Source organism: Haemaphysalis longicornis, unplaced genomic scaffold (assembly GCF_048455015.1).
Source record: "Haemaphysalis longicornis isolate Haplotype H1 unplaced genomic scaffold, Haemaphysalis longicornis Haplotype H1 scaffold_10, whole genome shotgun sequence".
Classification (NCBI taxonomy): Eukaryota; Metazoa; Arthropoda; class Arachnida; order Ixodida; family Ixodidae; genus Haemaphysalis; species Haemaphysalis longicornis.
The window spans coordinates 41,127,680-41,150,649 of record NW_027526204.1 but is presented as its reverse complement, the minus strand read 5'-3'; the positions used below and the strand labels follow the sequence as shown (position 1 = coordinate 41,150,649).

At 45.6% G+C, this 22,970-nt stretch overlaps 1 protein-coding gene across 2 annotated transcripts in view; it reads left to right on the top strand.

The window, feature by feature from the left end:
• Positions 1 to 278: 278 nt before the first annotated feature.
• Positions 279 to 22,970, top strand: part of LOC144158402 (G-protein coupled receptor-associated protein LMBRD2B) — a 59,706-nt gene continuing 37,014 nt past the window's right edge. For both annotated transcript variants that reach the window (XM_077689273.1, XM_077689272.1), the window contains exons 1-6: positions 279 to 553; positions 2,577 to 2,763; positions 8,024 to 8,156; positions 11,518 to 11,608; positions 15,844 to 16,011; positions 20,990 to 21,200. In XM_077689273.1, the coding sequence (XP_077545399.1) occupies positions 2,590 to 2,763; positions 8,024 to 8,156; positions 11,518 to 11,608; positions 15,844 to 16,011; positions 20,990 to 21,200 (777 nt within the window). In that variant the 5' untranslated portion in view covers positions 279 to 553; positions 2,577 to 2,589. The remainder of the gene's footprint in view (positions 554 to 2,576; positions 2,764 to 8,023; positions 8,157 to 11,517; positions 11,609 to 15,843; positions 16,012 to 20,989; positions 21,201 to 22,970) is intronic.

Genomic DNA, 22,970 nt, shown 5'->3' with positions numbered 1-22,970 from the left:
GGGTGGCTAAATCACTGTATGTGGTGAATGGAGCCTAAACGAGAGGTCGAGGTGTGACTGATTGCTTGATAACATGCCAATGAAATGAGAAAGGCGACGTTTTATCTCTCCTCGCTCAACTAAGTCAAAGACCCAGTTTTTTAGGTTATGCATTCGTTATAGTATCGTGAAGTAACACCGAAACAACGGCTAAATTCTCGAATTGCTGGTGACGTCAAAAACGGTTATCGAATTCCACCAACTTCGACGGTATTTCGGACTAGTCAGTCGGCAACACTGCACTTGTGTCGCAGGGAAGCACACACGCCGAAACGCAGGGTGCCATGTCGTCTCGGTGAATCGTGCAAATTTTGATCTGCCGTGTTCTCTTCCAACGGTTGTGCAGCACGGGAACATCGCGATCGCATACGAGGGAAATGATGGCCTCATTTTCGAGCTTTGACGGCAAGAGCAAAGTTCCGGGTCCTCCGTGAGCGGAGCAGCGCTTTCCACTGCGGTCTGCTGCCCGCAGGCGGCTCTCTCGTGCGTATCGTCTGCCAGCTGCTTATCTCAGGTGCGTCTGTGCCTTCGTTTAGCCTGTCAGCAGACGATGTCACGATGTAGTTCAGGCGAGGAAAGGGATGCAAATTGCGAGCTTTCTGCGAGATGTTCGTGGCCCGTGCTACATCACTACGGAGGCGTATGGGAGTGATCGGCCGGCGGCATCCTTTGCGAAATCAGTCAACTTTGCGATCGGAACGCTCACACATGGCCACTTAAAAGTGAAGCTAATTGCTTTTTAGCAACTTTTCAAATAGCTGTTTCTGCAAATAGCAGTTTTTGATCCGGCGTTCTTAAAGATCGAATATTCGGCGGTTCGGGTCATTTGGCAGTGCACAGTTGAACGAGGGAGTCGGAACGTTCTGATCAAGCCGAATGTTAACGCTCTGTGCAAGCCACGAAACTGTGTGCGTCATCAGATTTGTGGGAGGAGATATAAACAACCGAAAACAGAAACTTACTGGTTATGAAGGTTTCAAACGAATTTTATTCATTATTAAACGTGTTGTTTTCGGACCTAGATCACAGTACATTTTGACACGCGAATGAAAAGAAATACCCAAGTCACAAAGCTAAGATCTGAGTCGTACCCTGCTAAGAATGTGGAAGTTTTCTTGCGATTGAGCTACGAGTTTGTAGTTTTTTGCTGGGCTTCGCCAGTAATTATTTGTCAAGCCGCAGCCGTGTGACTTGAAAGCACCAGAGATTTGGAATAATATTGCGTTAATGAGACAATTCCGCAGACTCAACTCGTGACAACTGTAGATAAGGGGGCTAGTTACTGCACGCGAAGAAGTGGGTTAGGAAGTGACAAGCAGAAATACGAAGCAGAGAACACGAGGAAGAATGTTATTGGGAGAGGGAAATATTATTAGCATGCGCGAGAAAACTTTTGACATGGGCAGAGGACAGTGCCGTAGCACCTGTGAAAAGTCTTGATGTGCCACTGTATTCTAGGCAGTGCTTTCAGCCTGGTTGTTTTGCTGTCTCACGGGGCATTAAACAAATTTCTCCACCTTGAGCTTATCGTGAACCTAGAAGCTGTTCAGAGTTGACCAAGGATGCCGTCATAATTTGTGATTGCCCTGGAGAACCCAATCAAGAATTATTCTCCGTTATTGACGTCATTGAAAGGTATAAAAACACAGTAATTAGGTATTTAACTTCATGCTAGCATTAAAACAGTGCAAGCAAACTACTTTGGGTTGGCGGCAGTTTTAGGCGATGGCCACCAGTCAGACCAGTTTCTGCGATTTCGATGGGGTGGTGCGAGAAAATGGCTAGTGAGTCACTACTCATTTGTTTGACTTCTGTATTACCTTGCGTAATTGTGGTGAAGTTTGATTTAAAATCAACATGAGCGTTATTCTGGCGGGTTTCGAAGCTTGAGTAAAAGTGGGCACAATTGTTACTCCGATGGGACGACTTTTCAAATACCCAAACTTCTATTTCTTCTTTGTGGTAGCCTCAACTGGGAAAAGCCTCGAGTTTCACAAGGAGAGCGTAAGAAATGCAAACTGTTGCATGATATTGACTTGGCATGTTTGAAGCATTATGAGCATTGCGTACTTTACAAGTACTGAAAAGAGTTGGACCTTCGCTTGGAACTAGTGTGCACTTCATAAGGAAATATAAAAATGCCCTTGTATCGAGATTTCAGCGGGCATCAAAGATCCCCAAATGGTCAAAATTAAGCTGGAGCCCTCCACTGCAGCGCTCCTTGCAGTGTACGTGTAGCTTTGGCGCAATAAACTCTCAAATTGTGAAAAAGAAAAGAAGAAATTTTGAGGGTAAAAAGTGTCTGTGTTTAACTTAATGCTTTGAGCATGCTATACCAGAATGTTTGGCATTTCCATTAAACTCAATGCTTTGGACATAGCATGCTTAGGGGTTGAAGATTTGAGAGATCTGGAAAGGGACTACACTGCTGCTTATGCCATTGTGGCACTGTTAAGGAAGCTGCTGCTGGCTTGAGCGGTTGCTACAGCATAGGGAGCAGGTCTTTGGGAGACCGGTGAATGCGATCTGGTGTGCAGGGGGCGGGCGGCCATGGTGGTGGGCCCCCTGGTGTCGGAGGTGTGCTTCACCTTCGTGCTGGCCGCGGTGCTGCTGCACCGGTACGGCAACTTCAGCCAGCACCCGCTGCTGGTCACCGTGAGCGTTTTCGTGGCCTGGTACTTCTCCTTCACCATCATCTTCATCCTCCCCCTGGACGTCTCCACGGTGCGAGCCTCTCCCTCCTTTGTAGTGCAAAGACTTTACGTGGTGACTCTGTGGGTCGAAATTGCGACGTCCCTGGCACAGTGGCAATGTCGCAATTACAGTGCTTTCAGTAATGGAATAGAAGTGTAGTTAGCCTTTGTTTTTTAGGTGCGGAGTACCTTAGGACAGCACAATGTCTGTCCGTGTCCGTGCGCATAGTATTTACAATCGCAAAAAAACACCCAGGCACCGGCAGGATTCGAGCCTGTGTCTGGTAGACCAGACAGAGTTAGTGTCAGTTGTTGTACCCATTGGGCTACGACCGTGAGTTAGTACCCGAGAGTCAAACGGCTTACTCCCTCACCTGTAATGGTGCGGAGTACCTTAGGACCTCCCAATGTCCGTCCGCGTCCATCTGTGCACACACCACCACCAAGCGAAAATCAAGCAAAATTCGATTTGAGCCGTGAGTTGCAGTTTCATTTAGGGAATAATCAAGGTGCAACTGACAGCTTAAATCGAATGATGGTCGGGGCGCAAATCGGATGTCACTTGGGGCGCAACTTGGATGTCATTTCGAGTCCCCGTACTCCGCACCCTCGCCATCATCCACGGAGTGGAGATGCTGCCATTTCTTTTTCAGATCAAGCCATTTTTTATTTCCAGTTTTGAAATGACACTGAAGGGAACACAGACAAAAAGTGACTAAGGCTTGACAAGGACTGTGCCCCTTTAACTACTACATATTGTGCTAGAATACATGTATAAAATGCATTCGGCTAGAACACACATATTTACGGACGGATCGTCATCCCCGCAAAGCTCTTCATCTGGAATGTACGTGCCACTTACGGGTGAAATGTTTTCATTTCGTCTGGAGCGACCAACATCATCTACAGCGGCTGAGCTATATGCCCTTAAAGAAGCGATTGTTTACGTCTTACGCCACCAGCCGCGTCAGTGGAGTATCTTTACAGACTCCAAGGCAGCTCTGCAAATTCTGTCAAGGAGGAGCAGGTCTTCCCCTCACCATACCGCAGCCGCCGATATCTCCTACCTTCACCACCTCGCTTGCATTGCTGGACACACTATAAAATGGCAATGGATACCTGGCCACAATGGTATTACTGGAAACCAAAAACCGATGAAGCGGCCCGTATGGGCCTTAACCACCGCAAATACCGCAAAGTGTACTTTACAAAAACAGACGCTTCCACCATGGCCCATCGCTTTGCAATAAGTGAAAGAAACCGGCTATGGCGCAGCAACGAACCCAATAATGAAGTATTTTTGCACGCGATTGACCCTGATTTGACATCAAAACTTCCAAGAGAGCTTCCTCGTAGGCTGGAGACATTATATCGTCTACGACTGAACTCGGCCTACACCAACAGTTACCTCTTTCGCCTCGGACTGACGACCAACCCGTACTGCGATAACTGTTCTTCCATAGAAACCGTCGAACATATCTTATTAGAATGTGTGGCCTACTTGGCACCAAGATCCCGTTTTTTTGAAGATATTGAACGCCTAGATCAAGGGCCGGTAACTTTGAAGACCATCTTAGGACCATGGACTAGCCCATCGAAGCAGCGTCAGGCCCTAAAAAGTTTGTTTTCATATTTGGAGGACATTGGCCACATTTCAAAATTGTAAATTCTGTAACACAATCTAAAAAATTGTCCGCCACGCCCGCCAAACCACGCCAGTGTTTTTTTTTTTTTTTTGCTTCTTCGTTTTTTTTCCTCTCTCTTTTTTTTTTTCTTTTCTGCCCACCTCTCTCTAGGGCCTGTTCTCCCTACATCCCCGACCCCTAGCAGAGAAGCATGTAGGTGATCACAAACACCGGCAAAACTCTCTGCTTTTTCAATAAAGAGCCTTCTCTCTCTCTCCTTTAACAATAACATACAGTCAGTATATTTGGACATATAGCAGCACGTGCTAAAAGACAAATCGATTGTACAGGTAAAAATTGCTTACAGTCTTCAAGTTTCATTTGTGCACCAAAAACAAACTAGCAAAAGAAAAAAAAAACACATCCAGGAAGTCACCATTTCACCAAAGCAAAATGCGATAATGCTATAGCATGAAAAAAAACCCAGAGCCCCTCAAAAACGAGCTCTTTCTCAAAAGAAGAATATGTTGCAGTGAAATACAGAGAAATGCAAAAATAAAACAACCCCGCAAGCGCAAGCGTGCAACAAATCACTTGGGCACCAAGAAAAATTTCAGAGTGACACTGCAGGCAGTAAATTCATGTGCCATATTATTTGAACACTAACAAATCAAGGCGGTGTTAGTGCTCAACAAATCGAGGCGGTAACAAAACAGGCAATTGATAAGACACCATCTGGCGACCATAGTTCATCTGTGCTCGTGGAATTTTCCACAGCTCATTAAGACGTAAGTCACGCACGTTTTCTCTTAATGTAAGTTGGGAGAACTAACTGGGTCAAAAAGCCATCATTGTATTTTACGCCGTTCTGATATCGTTTCAGAAGGACGATGTTGTGAAATTCGTGTACAGGATGCAGGTGTAAATGCCGGAAGTTAGGCTCTGTGTGAGCGTCATAGGAAACATTTGCTGTCGTGCGTACTGCTTTCTTTTGAATCATGTGTAACTTTGTTTTGTTAGTTTTTGCCATTGTTCCCAACACCAAGAACCAATAGCTAAGTTTCGATAAAAAAAGAGATGTATGAATTATACTCTTTATGTTTTGTGGGACAAAGAATCGTAGCCTAGATAAAATACCGACTATTCTGGCAAGCTTATTTAGGACAGTTTCTACATGATTTTTCCAGGACATGGGTCCATCAAAGTGTACACCGAGGCTTCTAATAACAGGCACAACTTCTATAGCTTTTGATCCGAGTTTTAGATTAACCTCATCCCGAAAGCTTTTCTGTCGCGGTCGAAACAAAACTGCCTTCGGTTTAGTTGTGTTTATTGTTAGAGAGTTTACCGCGCTCCAGGTATTAAGTTCATTTAGCAGGTAAGGTTGGCTCTGTTTATTAATTTTGGAATGTTTTTGTCAGTAAAAAAAATGCTGGTGTCATCTGCGTAAATTATAAACTTGGTGTCATTATCAATATTTAGGACGTCGTTAATGTACAGATTGAATAGCAATGGCCCGAGGATACTGCCTTGTGGTACTGCAGCGTTTGTAGACTTCATTTCAGATGTGAATTTTGTAATTTTTACTTGTTGACGACGAAATTGTAAATAAGATTTGAGGAGAGTCGGAAAAGTTCCTTGAGAGCCATACCGCTCAAGCTTTGTCATATTTTACAGACGAAGCACATCCAATCGCCACTATCGTTCATTATCGTTCTCTTCTACCCACATCTGCGCTCACTTCATTGTCCTCACAATAATAAAGTTTCAACAAGTGGCACACAATATGGCCAACAGCTGAAAGTGTAATAAGCAAGCCAATCGGCTTTGAAAGAAAGTGGGATAAATTTAATTACCAGTGGAATTAAGGGCGGGCACTGGTCTTAAAACAACTTCATTTATTTTCAAGTAAACTTTGTGAAACTTGTCAGCCTTGCTGCTTTCTTCCCATGGATTTCGAATATGACATTATTTTTTCAGCTGGTCAATTAGTTCCCATGATAATTAGAGATGATTAGCCGTTTCTGGTCAAATAATAGACAAGACTGCAGTGCTGGCCGTAAAACTCTAATCTCTATATTTTCCAATGCTATGAACCCTGGTGAGTGCAATAATCGAAGCAGTTTTTTGATGCATTGCTTGGAACTAATTTTACAGCTCATTAAACTTTGGTGGCACCAGTGGCAAGGAACCATTCTGAGTCCCCATTTCAAACAGCAAAGTTTAATGAGCTGTAAAGTTAGTTCCAAGCAATGCATCAAAAAATTGCTTTGATTATTGCACTCACCAGGGTTCATAGCATTGGAAAATATAGAGATTACTGTTTTACGACCAGCACTGTCCTGTCTATTGTATTGTTTGACCAGAAATGGCCAATCATCTCTAATTATCATGCGAACTAATTGACCAGCTGCAAAAATAATGGCACATCCGAAATCAGTGGGAAAAAAGCAGCAAACCTGACAAGTTTCACAAAGTTTACTTGAAAATTAAAAGAGGGTGTTTTTAAGACCAGTGTCCCCCCTTAAAACCAAAGGTCTCTGGTATGCGAGCCGACTTTGCGTCCTTAAAGGAGCCATGAAGAGAAAATACAACTTCGTTTAATTTGAAAGAACCAGGATTCAGTATCTCATTCAGCTCCATTAGAGCCACGAAAGATGTTTTTTTAACGAAAAAAAGCAAGAAGTATTTAAAAACTTTCAAATTTTGCGCCACAGTGACGTGTTATGAGCAAGAACAACGTCATACGGGCCAACAATATAACATAATTTTCAGTGCGTTAACTGCACGTTAGCATTCAAGTGATGCGGTCAAATGGAACTAGAGGCCCCATTACAGACGTCCAGTCATGTGTCGTCGCGACAGGACAGTTAGGGGGCCGCCAATCACACAAACAAGGTTCCGTGTCGTCATAGAAAAGTTGCGGGAAATTGGCTAGGGGGTCGCGACTGCTTCACACGTTTTCTTCAATATCTCCGTTATTTGTTCGAAGATTGCGATGATATTGGTGTCATTGTTATCGGGACTAAGCAGTCTTTCTAATAAACCAAACTTGTATTTTGTCTTCATGGCCCCTTTAACACCTCCTCCGCTCGTCGAGTTCTGCTGAGTAAAGGGCTCAGTTAAAGTGCGATTTAACAACAGACTTGAAACGCATCTTTGAGGTGTTCACTGAAGCATACGGTACTCGAGTAATTTGAGCATGCTGGAAATATAGCAATCACGCAAGCAGCAAAAAATGCACCCTGTAAATGTCTTGTTTGCTCAGCAATGTGTACGTGAATATGTGGCGAGTTGTAGTAATTGAGAGAAGAACGAAACAAAGGGGAAAGAAAATGATGATGATAATAAGAGGGAACTTTTGGCTATTAGACGCTAATGCTTTCTCAACCACTACATCATAGCGATTCGCAATGTAGATGATGTAATGATTTGCAACCACTACATTGTTACCAGGATACTTAGGGTGAATATTTGAACAATTTTCGGCATGTAGCTCCTTTTTAAGCTGATCGAATCAACGCGGTGCAGTTGTAAGCTACAAAGATCCTACTGTTGGGCAGGCCTGTTAAGCAGCTAACTTGTGAAGCTGCATTGGCTAGCCAATGCTTTCACACAATCGCCGACTTATTGGGTGTTGCTGTGGTTGATCTCATTGCGATGCAGACGGCCTACCGGCAGTGCTTGTACGATGAACAGCCCATTGACGATTGGTCGGCTTCCGAGGCCAATGGGACCTCGGGCGGTAACGACACCAACGTCACCACTACCACAACCACTACAGCAGCACCAGTGCACTGTGAGTTGCGTTGCAAAGTGTGTTGCACTAAGTGTTCGGGGGCCAGTGCGCACGGGAACTGGCGTTCCTTATCTGCAGAACGCTGAAGTTGGGCGCAATGTTCCGTTACAAGGTAGGTACGAGCCTGGCACTTCCGGCGCGATACAGAACGTCAATTAAACACTTTGAAATGCTGCACTCTGCCTTTAAGGGGGGACACCCCTCTTAAAACTATTTCTTTTAATTTTTAAGTAAACTCTGTGAAACTTATCAGTCTTGCTGCTTTTCCCCCACTGATTCTAAATATGGCATTATTTTTTTTGTTGGTCAATTAGGTCCCGAGATAATTAGAGGTAATTAACCATTTTTGGAGGAACAATAGACAAAACTGTGTTGGTCAGAAAACTGTAATCTTTACATTTTCCAACTCTATGAACCCTGGTGAGTGCAATAAGACTATCAGTTTTTTTATGCGTCGCTTGGAACTAATTTTACAGCTCATTAAACTTCAGTGTTTGAAGTTGGCACTCAAAATGGCTCCTTGCCAGTGTTGCCACCAAGGTTTAATGAGCTGTAAAATTAGTTCCAAGCGACGCATAAAAGAACTGATTGTCTTATTGCACTCACCAGTGTTCATGGTGTTGGAAAATGTAAAGATTAAAGTTTTCTTACCAACACAGTTTTGTCTATTGTTCCTCCAAAAATGGTTAATTACCTGTAATTATCTCGGGACCTAATTGACCAACAAAAAAAATAATGCCATATTTAGAATCAGTGGGGGAAAAGCAGCAAGTCTGACAAGTTTCACAGAGTTTACTCAAAAATTAAAAAAGTTTTTTTAAGAGCAGTGTCTCCCCTTAAACCAACCCAAGAGATACCAAACCATTCTTATCCATGAAAAGAGTGCATAGAATTAAGGTAAGAGAATATTTTACACTCAAGCAAAAAAAAATCACGGGGGTTAAATAAGAAGTAAAATGCAGCATAGCTGGTGTTCGTTTTAAAAGCCATGATTCTACCCCTATGATCTCTATGAACAGCGGATCTCTTTTAGTGTTTGGATAAAAGAACAGGAGGATTGTTACAGCCGAAGCAGTAGAGGGCGCTGGGCGTGCACAGGAAATGCCGGGCTTGTACCCACAAGAAAATGGAACATTGCAAAGGGGGCAGGGTTGGGGATTCTATGCGGCAGTGTTGTTGTACTAATACAGTTGAACCTCAGCGAACACTGATATAGCGAATTGTCAGATATAGCAAACTAAATATGAAGTTTGTTTGGTCACACTTCATTTCGATGGCACCTATTCTTTTTATTATAACGAAACCGAAACTTAAAGAGCCGCGCTATATTGGCTATAACGAAGAAATATTTGGTTCCCGCGAGGCTCAAAACTTGACAGTTAGCGTATTAAAAGCGGAATTTAAGAAAAGGCAAGGCAAAACAACCATTTTTCAGTAGCTTGAAAAGCTGCAGGGCCCTTTATTGTGTTGTGGACATTGTGAAAAACTTCATTCCCCCTCAGACTGTGAAAAGCCACCTGGCGAAGGAAGGCCACATCCTCCGTCAAGTAAATAAGAACGCAGGCCTGTTTTGCTGAACGAACTTTGTTCCGTTGCAATTTCACGTCCTCACGTTCTGGTCTGTTTAGTTTGAAGTGCCACAAGGAGACCGATAAGGATCACCTCATTTATATTGGGTTCGAAGCCTAGAACAATGCGTTTTTTATCTAGGATTGTTGCGCGAGCCAGATTGCCGATTTATTGGAGCTGATTTTTACCTTTACGCTTACAACGAACATCGGATATAGTGAAGTAATTCACTGCCCCGATACTACTGTGTTATATTGAGGTTCGACTGTAGTGTAGCGGCTCGTGTTGTGCAGTAAAGCCTTGATGACGGGGGGAACTCGCTTTTAGGATAAGGTGTGGAACGTTCGGAGACAAACAGTGGCGTGTGACCACATGAGACAGTGGCGACTGGAAGTCTACGGTAGAAGCCTTCGTTCTGCAGTGGATGCTATCAGTCTAATGATGATTGGGTTGGCAGATCCACCCCAGCTGTGACTTCCAGCAATGGGGGAAGTTCAGGCGGCATTCTCATACGGTTGAACCTCGTTATAAGAGGCATGGATGTAAGAGACGATTGGTTATAAGAGACACTATTCACCCACATGGATGGCTGCCCCATTTTTCCCATTAAATTGACCTCTTTTATAACTGGCATCGGATGTGGAAGATAGTTGGTTATGAAGGACAAGTTATCCTTGAAATTTGGCCTTCAATCTCGCTTGTAACCGACATTTTAACTTCCGATGCAGTGCCACCAGCTACTAACTGCAGTTACGTTTGTTGTGGAAGCAAAGGGTACGGCAGACACTCGCAGCTGCTATTTGTTATAACTTTAACAAACACACAGTGGTTCAGTCTGCTATGAAACGACGACGACAAGCCACGCCAGTGGAAATGTAACATACAGAAGCTTACCACCATGCGTACGAGCGCGACCATGCATGGTGGCTTCCGTGCAGGCCAAGAATGCCGGGAGTGTAGAGTGCGTTCTCCCAATCATGTAGCTCCCAGTCAAGAAGCATCGCAGGTCTCGAGTCATGCAAGCATGATGAATAGCCAGGGAACACAGCGGAAGAAGCTGTGTGCTCTGGCTATTCATCAGGCTTGTGAACTCGACATGATCTATGGTTCATCTTCTGCAGACACTGAAAAAGAAGAGAAAGCTTGTAGACGCTGCTGTAAAAAACAAGTGTATATACAGTCATGAAGCAAACAAAGATTCAGAGCTGTTTCATTAATTCTCGCTGTGAAACAATAAATTAGAATAAGCCTTGTGGAACGCGCTGTAGCCTTCCCTTGTGCTTATTTCAGTCGTACGGTGCCCACATTGAACTACGGGTTGATCAGTTAGTAAAAACATGGCACCCTGCTTACGAGAGACCTCTCATGCAAGAGGCAGAAGCTGCTGCCTGGTATGTGTCTCTTATAAAGGGGTTCAACTGTACTGTACATAGCTGTCTTGTGCAGTCAGGAGGGGAGAACAGTGCCTTGGGACGACACCTGACAAGATGAATGTCATCACTCTGAATGGTGATGAGGATGATGGTGATGACCATGACATTCCTGCGACAGCTATGGCTGCACGTGACGGGGGAAGTACTGCAAAGTATCCCAAAGCTCTGCATGGTAGTCTTGTGCACTCAGTGAAGCGAAGTAGAGGGGGACTGGGGAACATCGGGGGGGGGGGGGGATTGCAAGGGGGTGCCCGTGTACCGTGCTATACCGTAGCGACCCCCTGCGTGCAGAATAGAGTTTGGAGGAGTCTTCATCTTCATCTCATCCTCTGCTCCCCTGTGTGTTGTGTGCGATGCAGCCGTGTGCGTGCGTCCCTGGAGCTTTGTGCCCGAGGGGGTGCTGCAGAGCCTCTGGAGGGTCGTCTACTGGACGTCACAGGCCCTCACTTGGTGAGTGCGGTGGTGGGCATCTTATTGTTTAAGAGGGGACACGGCTCTTAAAACAATGTCTTTTAATTTTTAAGTGAACTATGGGAAACTTGTCAGTATTGTTGCTTTTCCCCCACTGATTTCAAGTAGGACATTATTTTTTGAGTCAGTCAGTTCCCAAGATAATTAGAGATAATTAGCCATCTTTGGAGGAACAGAAGTTAGTCATAAAACTGTAATCATTATATTTCCAATACTGTATATAAACCATGGTGAATGCAATAAGAGAAGCAGTTTTTTGAGGCACCGCTCGGAAGTAATTTTACAGCTCATTAATTAAACTTTGGTGGCAGCAGTGGCAAGGAGCCATTTTGACTGCTCATTTCAAACACCGTAGTTTAATGAGCTGTAAAATTACTTCCAAGCGGTGCCTCGAAAAACCGCTTCTCTTATTGCACTCACCATGGTTTATATACAGTATTGGAAATATAATGATTACAGTTTTATAACTAACACTGTTTTGTCTATTGTTCTTCAAAAGATGGCTAATTATCTCTCATAATCTTGGGAACTATTTGACTGACTCAAAAATTAATGTCCTACTTGAAATCAGTGGGGGACAGGCAACAAGACTGACAAGTTTCCCAGAGTTTACTTAGACATTAAAGGGACACTGAAGTGATATGTAAACATTGCGGGATTACTTGCGCAAATTGTAGTCCGGAGTCCCCAGGCCATGTTTCGACCACCCTGGGCGTGTTTACGCGATTTTATTTAGTAGAAAAATTAATTCGAAAATGCTGTCCTCCTCTCTTTACGCTCGCCCATTTTCTGCGGCGTTTTCGTGTGGCGTCGAGAGGAGCCAAGCTCGCAATTGGCTGCACTACTGCACGGCTCCCCTACCTTCAGACAGTCAGTCGGCCCAGCGTTTCGTCCGCCGGCCGCCGACGGGTCGTCGCAATTCGTTCGCTCAGTTGAAACGAAGCCAGGACACGTTTGTGAATGGTAGAATCTGCCTTTCTTTACTTGGTTAGTTTGTACACTGTATCTAGCTCCAAGTCAAGGTGGCTTCACACAAGCGCTGCACAAGCGCACATGCGACGCTTCGCTGACTGGTACGCCAGTAGGAAAATATAAGGCCTCTTGAAGGTGGGAGAAGAGTCAGCGAAGTCAATATAGGTACTAAGGAAATAAAATCAACTGACATTTTTACCGTACAGCGTAAAACTAGGGTGCGGGAAGCACTTTTTTGCGCTGGGCGAACAAGCACAGCGGTCAGCAGCACGACTACGCATCTGCGAACGCTTTTCCGTCTACGAAATGCAATTGCAAGACGTGAGCTATTGTGGAAACTCAGGCGACGCTTACTGCACGAGCGCAATACAACAAATAGTCACCTAAGCTGCTTGAAATGCCAAAACTAAATAAAAGTGTAAACTGGTTGTACAATATATACCCTATATTACCAAGGCCAGTGGAGCCCGCTCCGTGGCCGAGTGGTTTGGGGCGCTAGATATGCCACCGCAAGTATTTTGCAAGTCAGGAGTTCGAATCCCCGCGGGTACGTGCTTTTTTTTTTCTGTAAGTTAACTTTTTCGTTTTCCGCCGATGTTTTCTATATTGAGTTCACCTTTTTTTGGGGCCGCAACGTTCATGGCTCCACGAACTAGTTCACAAAACGCGCACAGGCTGGCACTGGCGCGCTAGTGAGTTCTCGTTGGCGTGCTGTTGCCATAAGCACCGACTGCTTGCGGGCAGTGGGCACAGGCCAGAATCAACAGACCCTTGGCCTGGTGCGAACACGCTTTTTACGATACAGGCATGAGGGAGGCAAGCCCCAAATATGGGGGAAAAGTGCATGACATTTGGGCGTCTGCGGGTACGCGGAGGGCGTTCATGCACTGCGTAGGTTTCGGCTAGTGAATGCTACGATTCCAAGCCGTCCTAGGAGGCTTATCTTTATGCATTTTTACAGCTGACAACATGGCAGAAGCGCGGCACGATGATTACTGAGTTATTGAGAATGCCCATCCAACAACGCCACCGGTTGTGTTTTACAGAACCGAAACCGAAACCGAAACTTGTTTGGTTGCTCACCTTGGGCATCGTCCAATCACGGTGCCCGCTCCTCCTAACGTCACAGCTTTAGTTGGCGCGGCTGCCGCAAACCGCGCATGGTAGTTTTTCTTCTTTCGCGCTTTGTAAAATAATTACCGATTTGTCAATCGTAAAAACGATGAAAAGTGTGCTAATTTGAGCCAGTTTACGCAGTGCAAGCAAAAACGGGAGCTTGACAAATTCATTTCAGTGTCCCTTTAAAAGAATCTGTTTTAAGAGCCGTGTCTCCACTTAAAATTCATTATGGGGCGCAATGCGCCGAAGCTACACTTGGGCTATGAGGCGCGCCGTAGTGGAGGGCTCCGGATTAATTTCTACTACCACCTGGGGATGTTGAACCTGAGCAGGAATCTCAACAGGAAGGTGTTTTTGCCCTTCGCTTCCATCTGAAAAGCAGGCACCGTGGCCAGGATCGTACCCACAATGTCCTTGGGCTCAGCAGCCCCACTCCTTAGCCTCTGAGCCCCTCCCACAGTGACTTAATTAACGTCTTGTAGGGGCAGTCGATTCAAGGGGTGCCTGTGCGTGCTGAGGTGACAGTCTTTACTGTAGCTGCTAGTGTGAAAAAAGACTTGCGAGCAGAGGGAAGCTTGGGCGAGGCATTGTGGGAGAGAAAAGAAAGACTCGCACAAAGAAAAAAAATGTTCGTGTAAATGCAGGCAGGTGGCTATCGAGAAAACCCATGGTGTTAGTATAAACACTCTACACACTTTAGTGCCGTAGCAGCATTGGGCCATCAGATAGTCAATATAATTGATTGATTGTAGGGTTTAATGCACCCACTAACGCAGGCGATGAGGCGCTCCGTAGTGGAGGGCTCCGGGTTAATTTTGACCACCTGAGGATCTTTAACGTGCGCCGAAATCTCGTACACACGGGCGTTTTTGCTTTTCGCCTCCATCAGAAAAGCGGCCGCCGCGGCAGATAGTCAATATAGTGAATATAGGACATCTATGGATTGAGGTAGGTATGAAGAACAGTAAACCATTTGCAGTGGCTGCTTAGCGAGGCATCATGCTTAATGCTCAACATAGAGGGGCTTTTGCAAAGTAGCATTCAGTGTGTACACAACTGCACATATTGCACAATCATGTCTGTTCACTGCCAATTTGCAGTTTTGAGGCAACTGCGAAATGAAACTGTACTGATGATGAGGGTGCGTTGTTCGAGGGATTGACCAAAGGTCTGTTACATCCTGGGAGAGTGCCCACTTGTGAAGGTGCTGTAAAACCAAACAAGTGTAAGCTGTCTTGGTTTCCGCTCCATGTACTATAATAAATACAGGAGCAGATCAGTTGGAACCCGCGCATGCTTCGTTTCATGAGCTTTATGCAGTGCTTGGAAATGTGAAGAAGCCCCCATCAACCAGTAGGGAGGGTGGATGCAGCAGTGAAGGCCGAGGCTGCATGGGCACAAATACCGTATTTTCGCGCGTATAACCCACACCAAAAATGCAAAAATTTCAGTGGCAAAGTAGGGGTGCTGGTAATACGCAGGTGTTTTATCTTTTAGTGCAGCTTCACGGCAATGCACGTTGTGCTGTGAAGCTCCTACGCAGTAACAATAAGCCTTCCATGGCAGCGATTGCGCAAAACATACAAGGACAAGGATGAAAAAACAAGGACAAGCGCACTCTAACAACTGAATTTTGCGCCTTTTCTGTCTACATAGTATGTGATGTGTTGCTTGAGCAGTAGCTTTGGTGCAGTCCAACCTGTATCAAATGTGCGGGCAATACGCGAGGATTTTTTTTTTTCTTTTCCGACAGGCTTAAAGTGGGGGCATAGGTTATGAGCAGGGGCGGGTTATACGCGCGAAAATACGGCAATCTTGCCTTGCAGCAAGGGGGGAGCTGTTCCAAGCGCAACAGGGCAGCAGGTCCCAGGAGATGGCACGAGAGCCGTGCAAACACAATGACATTGAATTGAATCGAGCAGACCTCTTTTGCATTCATTGGCGGGGGAACCAGATAGGTTACGTGGTAGGCGCTGCAGAACACTGTCTCGTCTTTTGACGGTGTTTGCAGCGAAGTGAGCCGGGACGCAGCCAGTTGGCTTTGTTGTCGCGAGTGCTCCTTCGCAGCCTCGCAGTCCTCTCTTCTCCTCCTTCTCCTGAGGAGGAGGGCCGTGCGTGTGCAGGCTGATCCTGCCGCTGATGCAGTCGTACTCGACGGCGGGCGAGTTCACGGTGGCGGGCAAGCTTCGGCGGGCGCTCATTGAGAACGCCATCTACTACGGCACCTACCTGCTCATCTTCGGCGTGCTGCTCGTCTACCTGGCCCTGCAGCCGGGCATGAACCTGGACGCGTGAGTAGGGCACTGGGGGCGACCCGCTTCTCCACTGTGTCCTTTCCTTGAACACGCTGTGTCGGGGGGGGGGAGGTGGGGATCGAGTCACCCTAACCGTTTGATGCCCAGTGTTGCTGAGGAGCAACAACTCAAACAATATTTTTTTTCTCATGAACTTTCTGTTTTTTTTCCATATTTAACATCACCTATCGACAGACAAAGAATCTTGGACCTTCAAAAATTAAAGAAGAAAGGGCAGCACATACTTCCGTTTGCTAAAAAAAATATTGTTTACACGTGTCAACTCGCATCGAGTCCGGGTGGGTCAATGGGCTAGTGACAGGTAACCGAAATTGTGCAATTTCGTTGCCATTAGAAATGGTAGCAATACAAATTTACGTATTGTCTTCACTTGAACTATAAACCATGCTGATCAATGTAGCTCGCTTGTTCAAGTGATATATGGGCAGCCGCTGCCCAGTGTTTCCCAGTGTCCAGTGTGTCCTAGTGTCTGTCCTAATGAACCAAATTTTTTTCTGACTTCATATTTATGATGTCGGAAGTCCTTTTGCATCATACATGACTTCTCACATGCTTAATTAAGCAAAATAATAAAGTTTTGGGCATCAAAGGGCTAATGGGTTGCCCCATAATGGGGATCGGGTCACCCTGGTGCTTTCTTTGCACTATCTAGCTTCACACTAACATGTAAAGTAGTGCCTCGTTAACTCGAAGTGGTAAAATCTGCTAAAAATTGCGAGATATGTGGAGTTTCGGGTTCAGTAAAATGCTGAAAATTCGCGACCTGGCCACTGAAATGAGAGCTGATGATGCAAATGACAAAAACTCCACTGCACGGGGGAGCTTTTATTGTTCCAAGAGCTACTTGACGCGTTGGCTAGGAGACCCCCGCAGCGACAGGAATTTCAAATTTGCCGTCCACGACCGTGTGAGCTAAGCGTTTACACACAGTTACCCACTCCCGAAGCTCCTAAGTGAAGTCCACCACTTTGTTCTCAAACTCGGGGTGCTTTACGCGACGTCCACGGAATGAGCTGTTCAGAGGGTCACACGTTGACAACTTTCTTTCTGGCTTTGACAGTATTGCACACTGTTCTCTGAGGCACTGGGCCGCCATACTCTTGTCCTCGTTAGTGAACTCTGTCGCTTTCACTTTAAATGCAGCGGTGAACGGGTGTCCTGCCACTCATCTCAGAGCAGGCACGTACACAAACATGGCCACCCACACACACACATGACAAGAGTAAAAACCGAAAGTTTGAGAAAAGCGAAAAGCAAAATACAAAAGGCCTGGTAGAGAGAAAGCAGTCTGTAGAAACAGGGCTATGGCAGCATACTACGCCGCCCATAGAAAAGAGGAAAGCTTGGGAGAAGTCCCGGTGACCACTGGTGTATTAGGAGGAGTGTGGACGAAGTCGGGTGGTTTTTTTCATGCTCATCGGATGGCACAGGCAACCACGTCCTAGCAACAGCGCCGAAGGCCGGCCCACCGAGGCCCTACATCACTGTGCGGCCCACCTGGTAGCCAATTCAGGGGAGTGAGTGAAGGCGGAGAAAGTTGATGATGATGATGATGATTGCAGGGTTTAACGCACCGACGCAACACAGGCGATGAGGCACGCCGTAGTGGAGGGCTCTGGATTAATTTTGACCACCTGGGGATCTTTAACGTGCGCCGAAATCTTGTACACATGGACGTTCTTGCTTTCAGCCTCCATCAGAAAAGCGGCCGCCGCGGCCGGGAATCGAACCCGCGACCTCGTGCTCAGGGCGCAGAAAGTGGCGTGGGAGGTTGCATCTGCGCACGAAACATGTGCAAAAAAGGGTGATCTCCGGAAATGGTGTTTCTCGCTTCATTAGAGGTGACGTTAGGGCCACCCCTGAGCTTTTCTTCCCTCTATGATGCCGACTACCGTATAATGCGGAATATAGGCTGAGCCGGAATCTAGGTCGACCCCCTCACCTCGTAGCCAAAGAATAAAAAAAAATAATTAGGTACATAAGGTACATAACATTGTTTTACCGAGGCTATAACTTGTTTTGTCTCAGATTACTCGTTAGGGCTGTTTGAAATGTCGGCAGACGACTGCTTCTGGCTGGCTGTCGCCCGCACAGCAAGTCGTGCTCGGTGCAGTCCATGCTTATGCAGCACTCCTTCAACACTCACAAGACCATGTCATCGTGAAGCGAGCGCAAAGCATGGGACACTCGTGTGCAGTCTGTGCAGGCGGCCAGCAAGTGTCTCGGGGTATCCATTTGTAGAGACGTCACGCAATGCTCCTGGACAGAAAATTGCCACATTGTAATTAAATCCCAGGTGCACAGAGCAGCACCCACGAAACGAGGGCTTCCGAGTGTTGCGTACCGAGTGCTGCCTTTTCAGCTTACGCCAGTAGCTCGAACTCTTTTTATGGTGACGTCGAACTGGCACGAGGCGGACATGTTGCGTTGCCTTTGGCATAGTAGTCCCTAACTTTTCTTTTAAATTTATTTATTTATTTATTTATTCAGCTTACTACATTCGCCCAGAGGGCATTGTTGTAGGAGATACATAAGAAAAAAATTCAGTGGACAAATGTAATCATGAATCTCGTGATATACAGGAATAAAAATCAACAGAGGCATTCTACAACAAGAGCATTGTACAAGAGCATTGTACAAGATTATTTTCCATTGTACAAGAGCAAATCAACAAGAGCATTGTACAACATCAAACGGCAACACGTGCGTGAAAAAAAAAAAGAACAGGAAAACAAGACGAAAGACGACGTAAAAAATCGACATTATCTAAAAATAAATACTAATACAAAAAAAAACCAATACAAATAACTGACAGGAACACCATCGCGGCAATTCAAGAAACGCTCTTTTCACTTTCACCACGCACATAATCCCTTAGAGCTGTGTCAAATGTAACGGCAGATGCGGAAACAATGTTTTCTGGAAGCTTATTCCAATCGCCAATTGTGCGTGGAAAAAAAGATGATTTAAAAAGGGAGGTGCGGCAATGAATTTCTCTAATCTTTTTGCTGTTGTCTCTCCTTTTTGATACGTAATCGGGCGGTTTCAGATAAGTCTGGCGGTTAATACCTGTTTTTCCGTTAGTTATCTGGTTGAGGAATAGCAGGCGGCATACTGTGCGGCGAGTTTGCAAACAGTCCCAAGACAGTGCCTTTTTTATTGCGGAAACACTGGTATTTTTACCGAAGGAACCAGTGACAAAGCGGGCAGCACGGTTTTGAATAGCTTCTAGTTTGTGGGGAATAGCTTCAATGCTGTGGGGAACTGGCACCAAGTGCCTAAACTTATTTTGAGCAAGAAGAAAATCGCCCACACATGTTCACTGATAGCGAGACAGGTTGGAGAGAAGCAACAAAACAAAGATGGCGGTGTGTCTGGTTGATGTCGGTGGCATGATGCCTTTGTGATTTGGATGGGCTCAATGGGCTGCCCCTTTGCCAGATGACAACTAGAGTTATACCAGTGAACACTATATAGGTTGAGGGGTGACTTTTTGGCGAATTTCTCTGTAAAAAATCTCGACCTATATTCTGCATTATACGGTAAATGCTTGCACTTTGTTGCCAGACTGCACCTGCACCTTCTTGCCAAACAACAGTTTACATTCTGCCAGTGACCACTATATACGACGAGGGGTGACTTTTGTGCGGATTTTTTTGGAAAAGCTCGGCCAATATACCAGTTTATACGGTATGTTTTACTTGTTGCAGTCTTTTCAGGCAATAAAGAGAGGGGTGCGTGCTTGGTGTGCTTGTTAGTGGCTGGCGTTATCTGTTAGTTGATCGCAAGTCTTCCTTCTACTACTATTGGGAAGGGTCTCCATTGGGGTTAACAAATTCCGTGCCTCAACAATGTTACATTTCCGCTAAAAAGCACCATGAGTGACATGCACTCATTTCATGCAAAGCTAACTTTTGTTAGGCTTTTCATGCATAGCTTCTGCATTGTGCAGGAAAGCCAACTTTAATTTCTTTGTTATTTCCAGTTTTGAGACACACTCTGAATAGTCCCTCTATGTTTGCTTTGCCAGAGTGCTCCAAAACAACAATTAAATGTAATCCAGTGCGAAAATTCGGCAAATTACCTGGCTCAGCATATGATTTGACTGAAAGATGAGATCTGCACGAGAACATTGAACATCATCCAAGTCTTGCGTGACAATTTGTATTGTGCCATGTATTTTGATAAAAAAATTGAATACTTCAAATGGTATGGGCCGGCTGTGAATAAAATGGAAAAGCAAACACTATTTGTGAAGTATTTAGACTTTTGAATATTCGTGCAGCTCTACCACGCAAGGGTAAGCCTTTCCAAATGTAGAAATGTAGGGAAGCCAGGCCAGTGTGCATTTTCAGACTGATACCATCGGAAAAATGGAGTGCAGCAGTTGTTAGCTGCCTAACGCGCCTTTATCTTGAGAGGTAGGCAGCAACTCTCTCATGATTATGCCCTGCAAGGTTTCCGGAAGCACACTTAGCAGATGCCCTGCTCCCTGTTCTGAGCAAATGATGGGCACCACAAAACGCCGTCAGTGCCCAAAATTTCCAGACTAATGTAAATGCATTGTGGCATACTCAGTGGCATAAGAGACAAACCTGATGGCCCGGTGTGCCCCAAGGTGTGGAACTGCCACCTTTGCTCTTCTTTCTTGTGGCAGGGTCGAGCTGAAGGTAAACCTCGAACTCAAACTACATCACGCCTTGATATGAACACAAAATGGACATTTTTAGAGTAGCCACAACTGATAAACCTGGCCCTGGTGGGGCACAGTGGTGTCCCAGTGAGCCCTGAGGTGAGGCACTGCCACTGCCACTCCCTTGCGGCAGGGCCAAGCTGAAGGTAAATTCAAACTGCATGACCTTACGTCTGATAATTTAATGAGCACAACTGCTAAAATCCGCCCCTGGTGTGCCCCAAGGTGTGGAACTGTTGCCTCCGCTGTTCATTACCTTAGGGCCAAGCTGAAGGTGGTGTGTGTGAGCGCGAGCAACACGTGGGGGCTCTTCCTGCTGGTGCTGCTGCTGGGCCACGGGCTGGTGGAGGTGCCCCGGGGCTTGTGGCAGCGTGCCCAGCGGGGCCACGCCCTGCGCCGGGCCTACTTCCGGGCCGCCAAGCTCAGCCTCGAGCGCGCTGAGGCACAGGAGAGGCTCGACGAGCTCCTACAGGTGAGGGATAAGGGACACCCGCCTTACTCAATGCACTTACGCACCCCACCCTGCTGGGAGCTCACCTCGGTCAAAAACCAATGCTTCGACAGGTCCCTTGGTTTGTATGTTCGTTGAGAAACATGGGTGGGGAGCGTGGTGTAGCCAAGACAGGTGCACAACATTTTGTACCTGTCCTGTCTTCCTGTCTACTTTGTGTTCCGCTGTCTGTGTTTTTTGTTTTACATCATACCACGGTAACTACTCACCAACTAGCCGAGCAGGAAGTTTTAATATGTTTTGGCGGGCAGAGCCGAGTGGAAGATTTTGAGTTTGTACAATGGTATCGAGTGAATCGTTTTGAATCAAAAAGTTTGGATGTTTTGCTTCTGTTGTATAGATACTATGTACAGTGAAAGCATCCGTGTGGGCTAGCTGGTTACGGTCGTGACACATAAGGCTTCTTATATTTACCAGTTTTAGATAGTTAGCTTGCAGTCCAAGGCTTACCTTCGGACTAATGTACCAGCTTTGAGCGGGATGTCTTCAGCTGGTGTAATACGTATGAGTGACTGCACAAGCGCTGCTTGTTTCTGAACCATGCGCGCTTGTTTTTTGTGTGTGCTTTTTTTTATAGCGGGCTCTCAGATGTAGCGTAAGTATTTTGCCCTTGCCTTTCTTATCGTAGCATTGAACAAGAGAATAAAGACATGCGTGAACATTTGAAACTGTCCACTTCCACTTTCATGACTGAAAAGCAGTATGTCTGCAAGTGTCGCGGTCAGTGTCACTAAAGGGGCCATAAAAACAAAACACAACTTTGGTTCATTAAAACGACTGCTTTGGCCCTGTAACAGTGAGGCCAACTTTATCGCAGTATTTTAAAAAGTAATGGAAGTGAACAGACTAAGAAGTGGCGACCCCCCCAGTCAGTTTCCGGCGACATTTCTATGACTTCACAGAATCTTGTTTGTGTGATTGGCGGCTCCTAGCCTAAGCCACCGCCAAGAAAAATGACTGGGCAGTTGTGTGGGGGGGGCCTAAAATTCCATTTGATCGTACAGTCGAATCTCGTTATAACGAAGTAGTGCTGGGATAGCAAATTAGTTCGTTCATCCGATATTTGTTATATGTAACAGTAGAGGTAAAAATCAGCTGTAACAAATCGACAATCTGGCTCGTGCAAAAATACTTGATACAAAAATGCATTTTTTAGGCTTCTATCCCACTGTAAACAAGGTTACCCTTACCTTTCTCCTTGTTGCATTTGAAGCTGAATGAGTCGGAACAGGAGTATGTGAAATTACAACAAAATACGGTTCACTTGACAAAACAGGCCTGCGTCTCTTTGTTTATTTGATGAAGGATGTGATCTGCATCTGGTGGCTACTTGCTCATAGCACTGAGAAGGACGGAGTTTTGCTCAGTGTCCACGAACAAAAGGGCCTTTATACTTCTGCAGTTTCTTATGCCAGAGGGTTTTTCCAGGTGGCTTCTAAGCCTCGTGGTCAAATATTTCTTCGTTATATCCGATATCGCGCGTGGCTCTCACATTTTGAGTTTCGTTATAAAAGAATAAGTGCCATTGAAATAAGGCATGACCAACCAAAGATCGTGTTTAGTTCACTATAGCCGATAATTCGCTATACCAGTGTTCATTATAACGAGGTTCAATTGTATCACTTGAATGCTAATGTGCGGTTAACTCACTGATAACATGTTTTTAGAGCTTTGCCGTAATACGGCACAGCTGTCCATATTGCGTCACTGTAGCGCAAAATTTGAAATTTT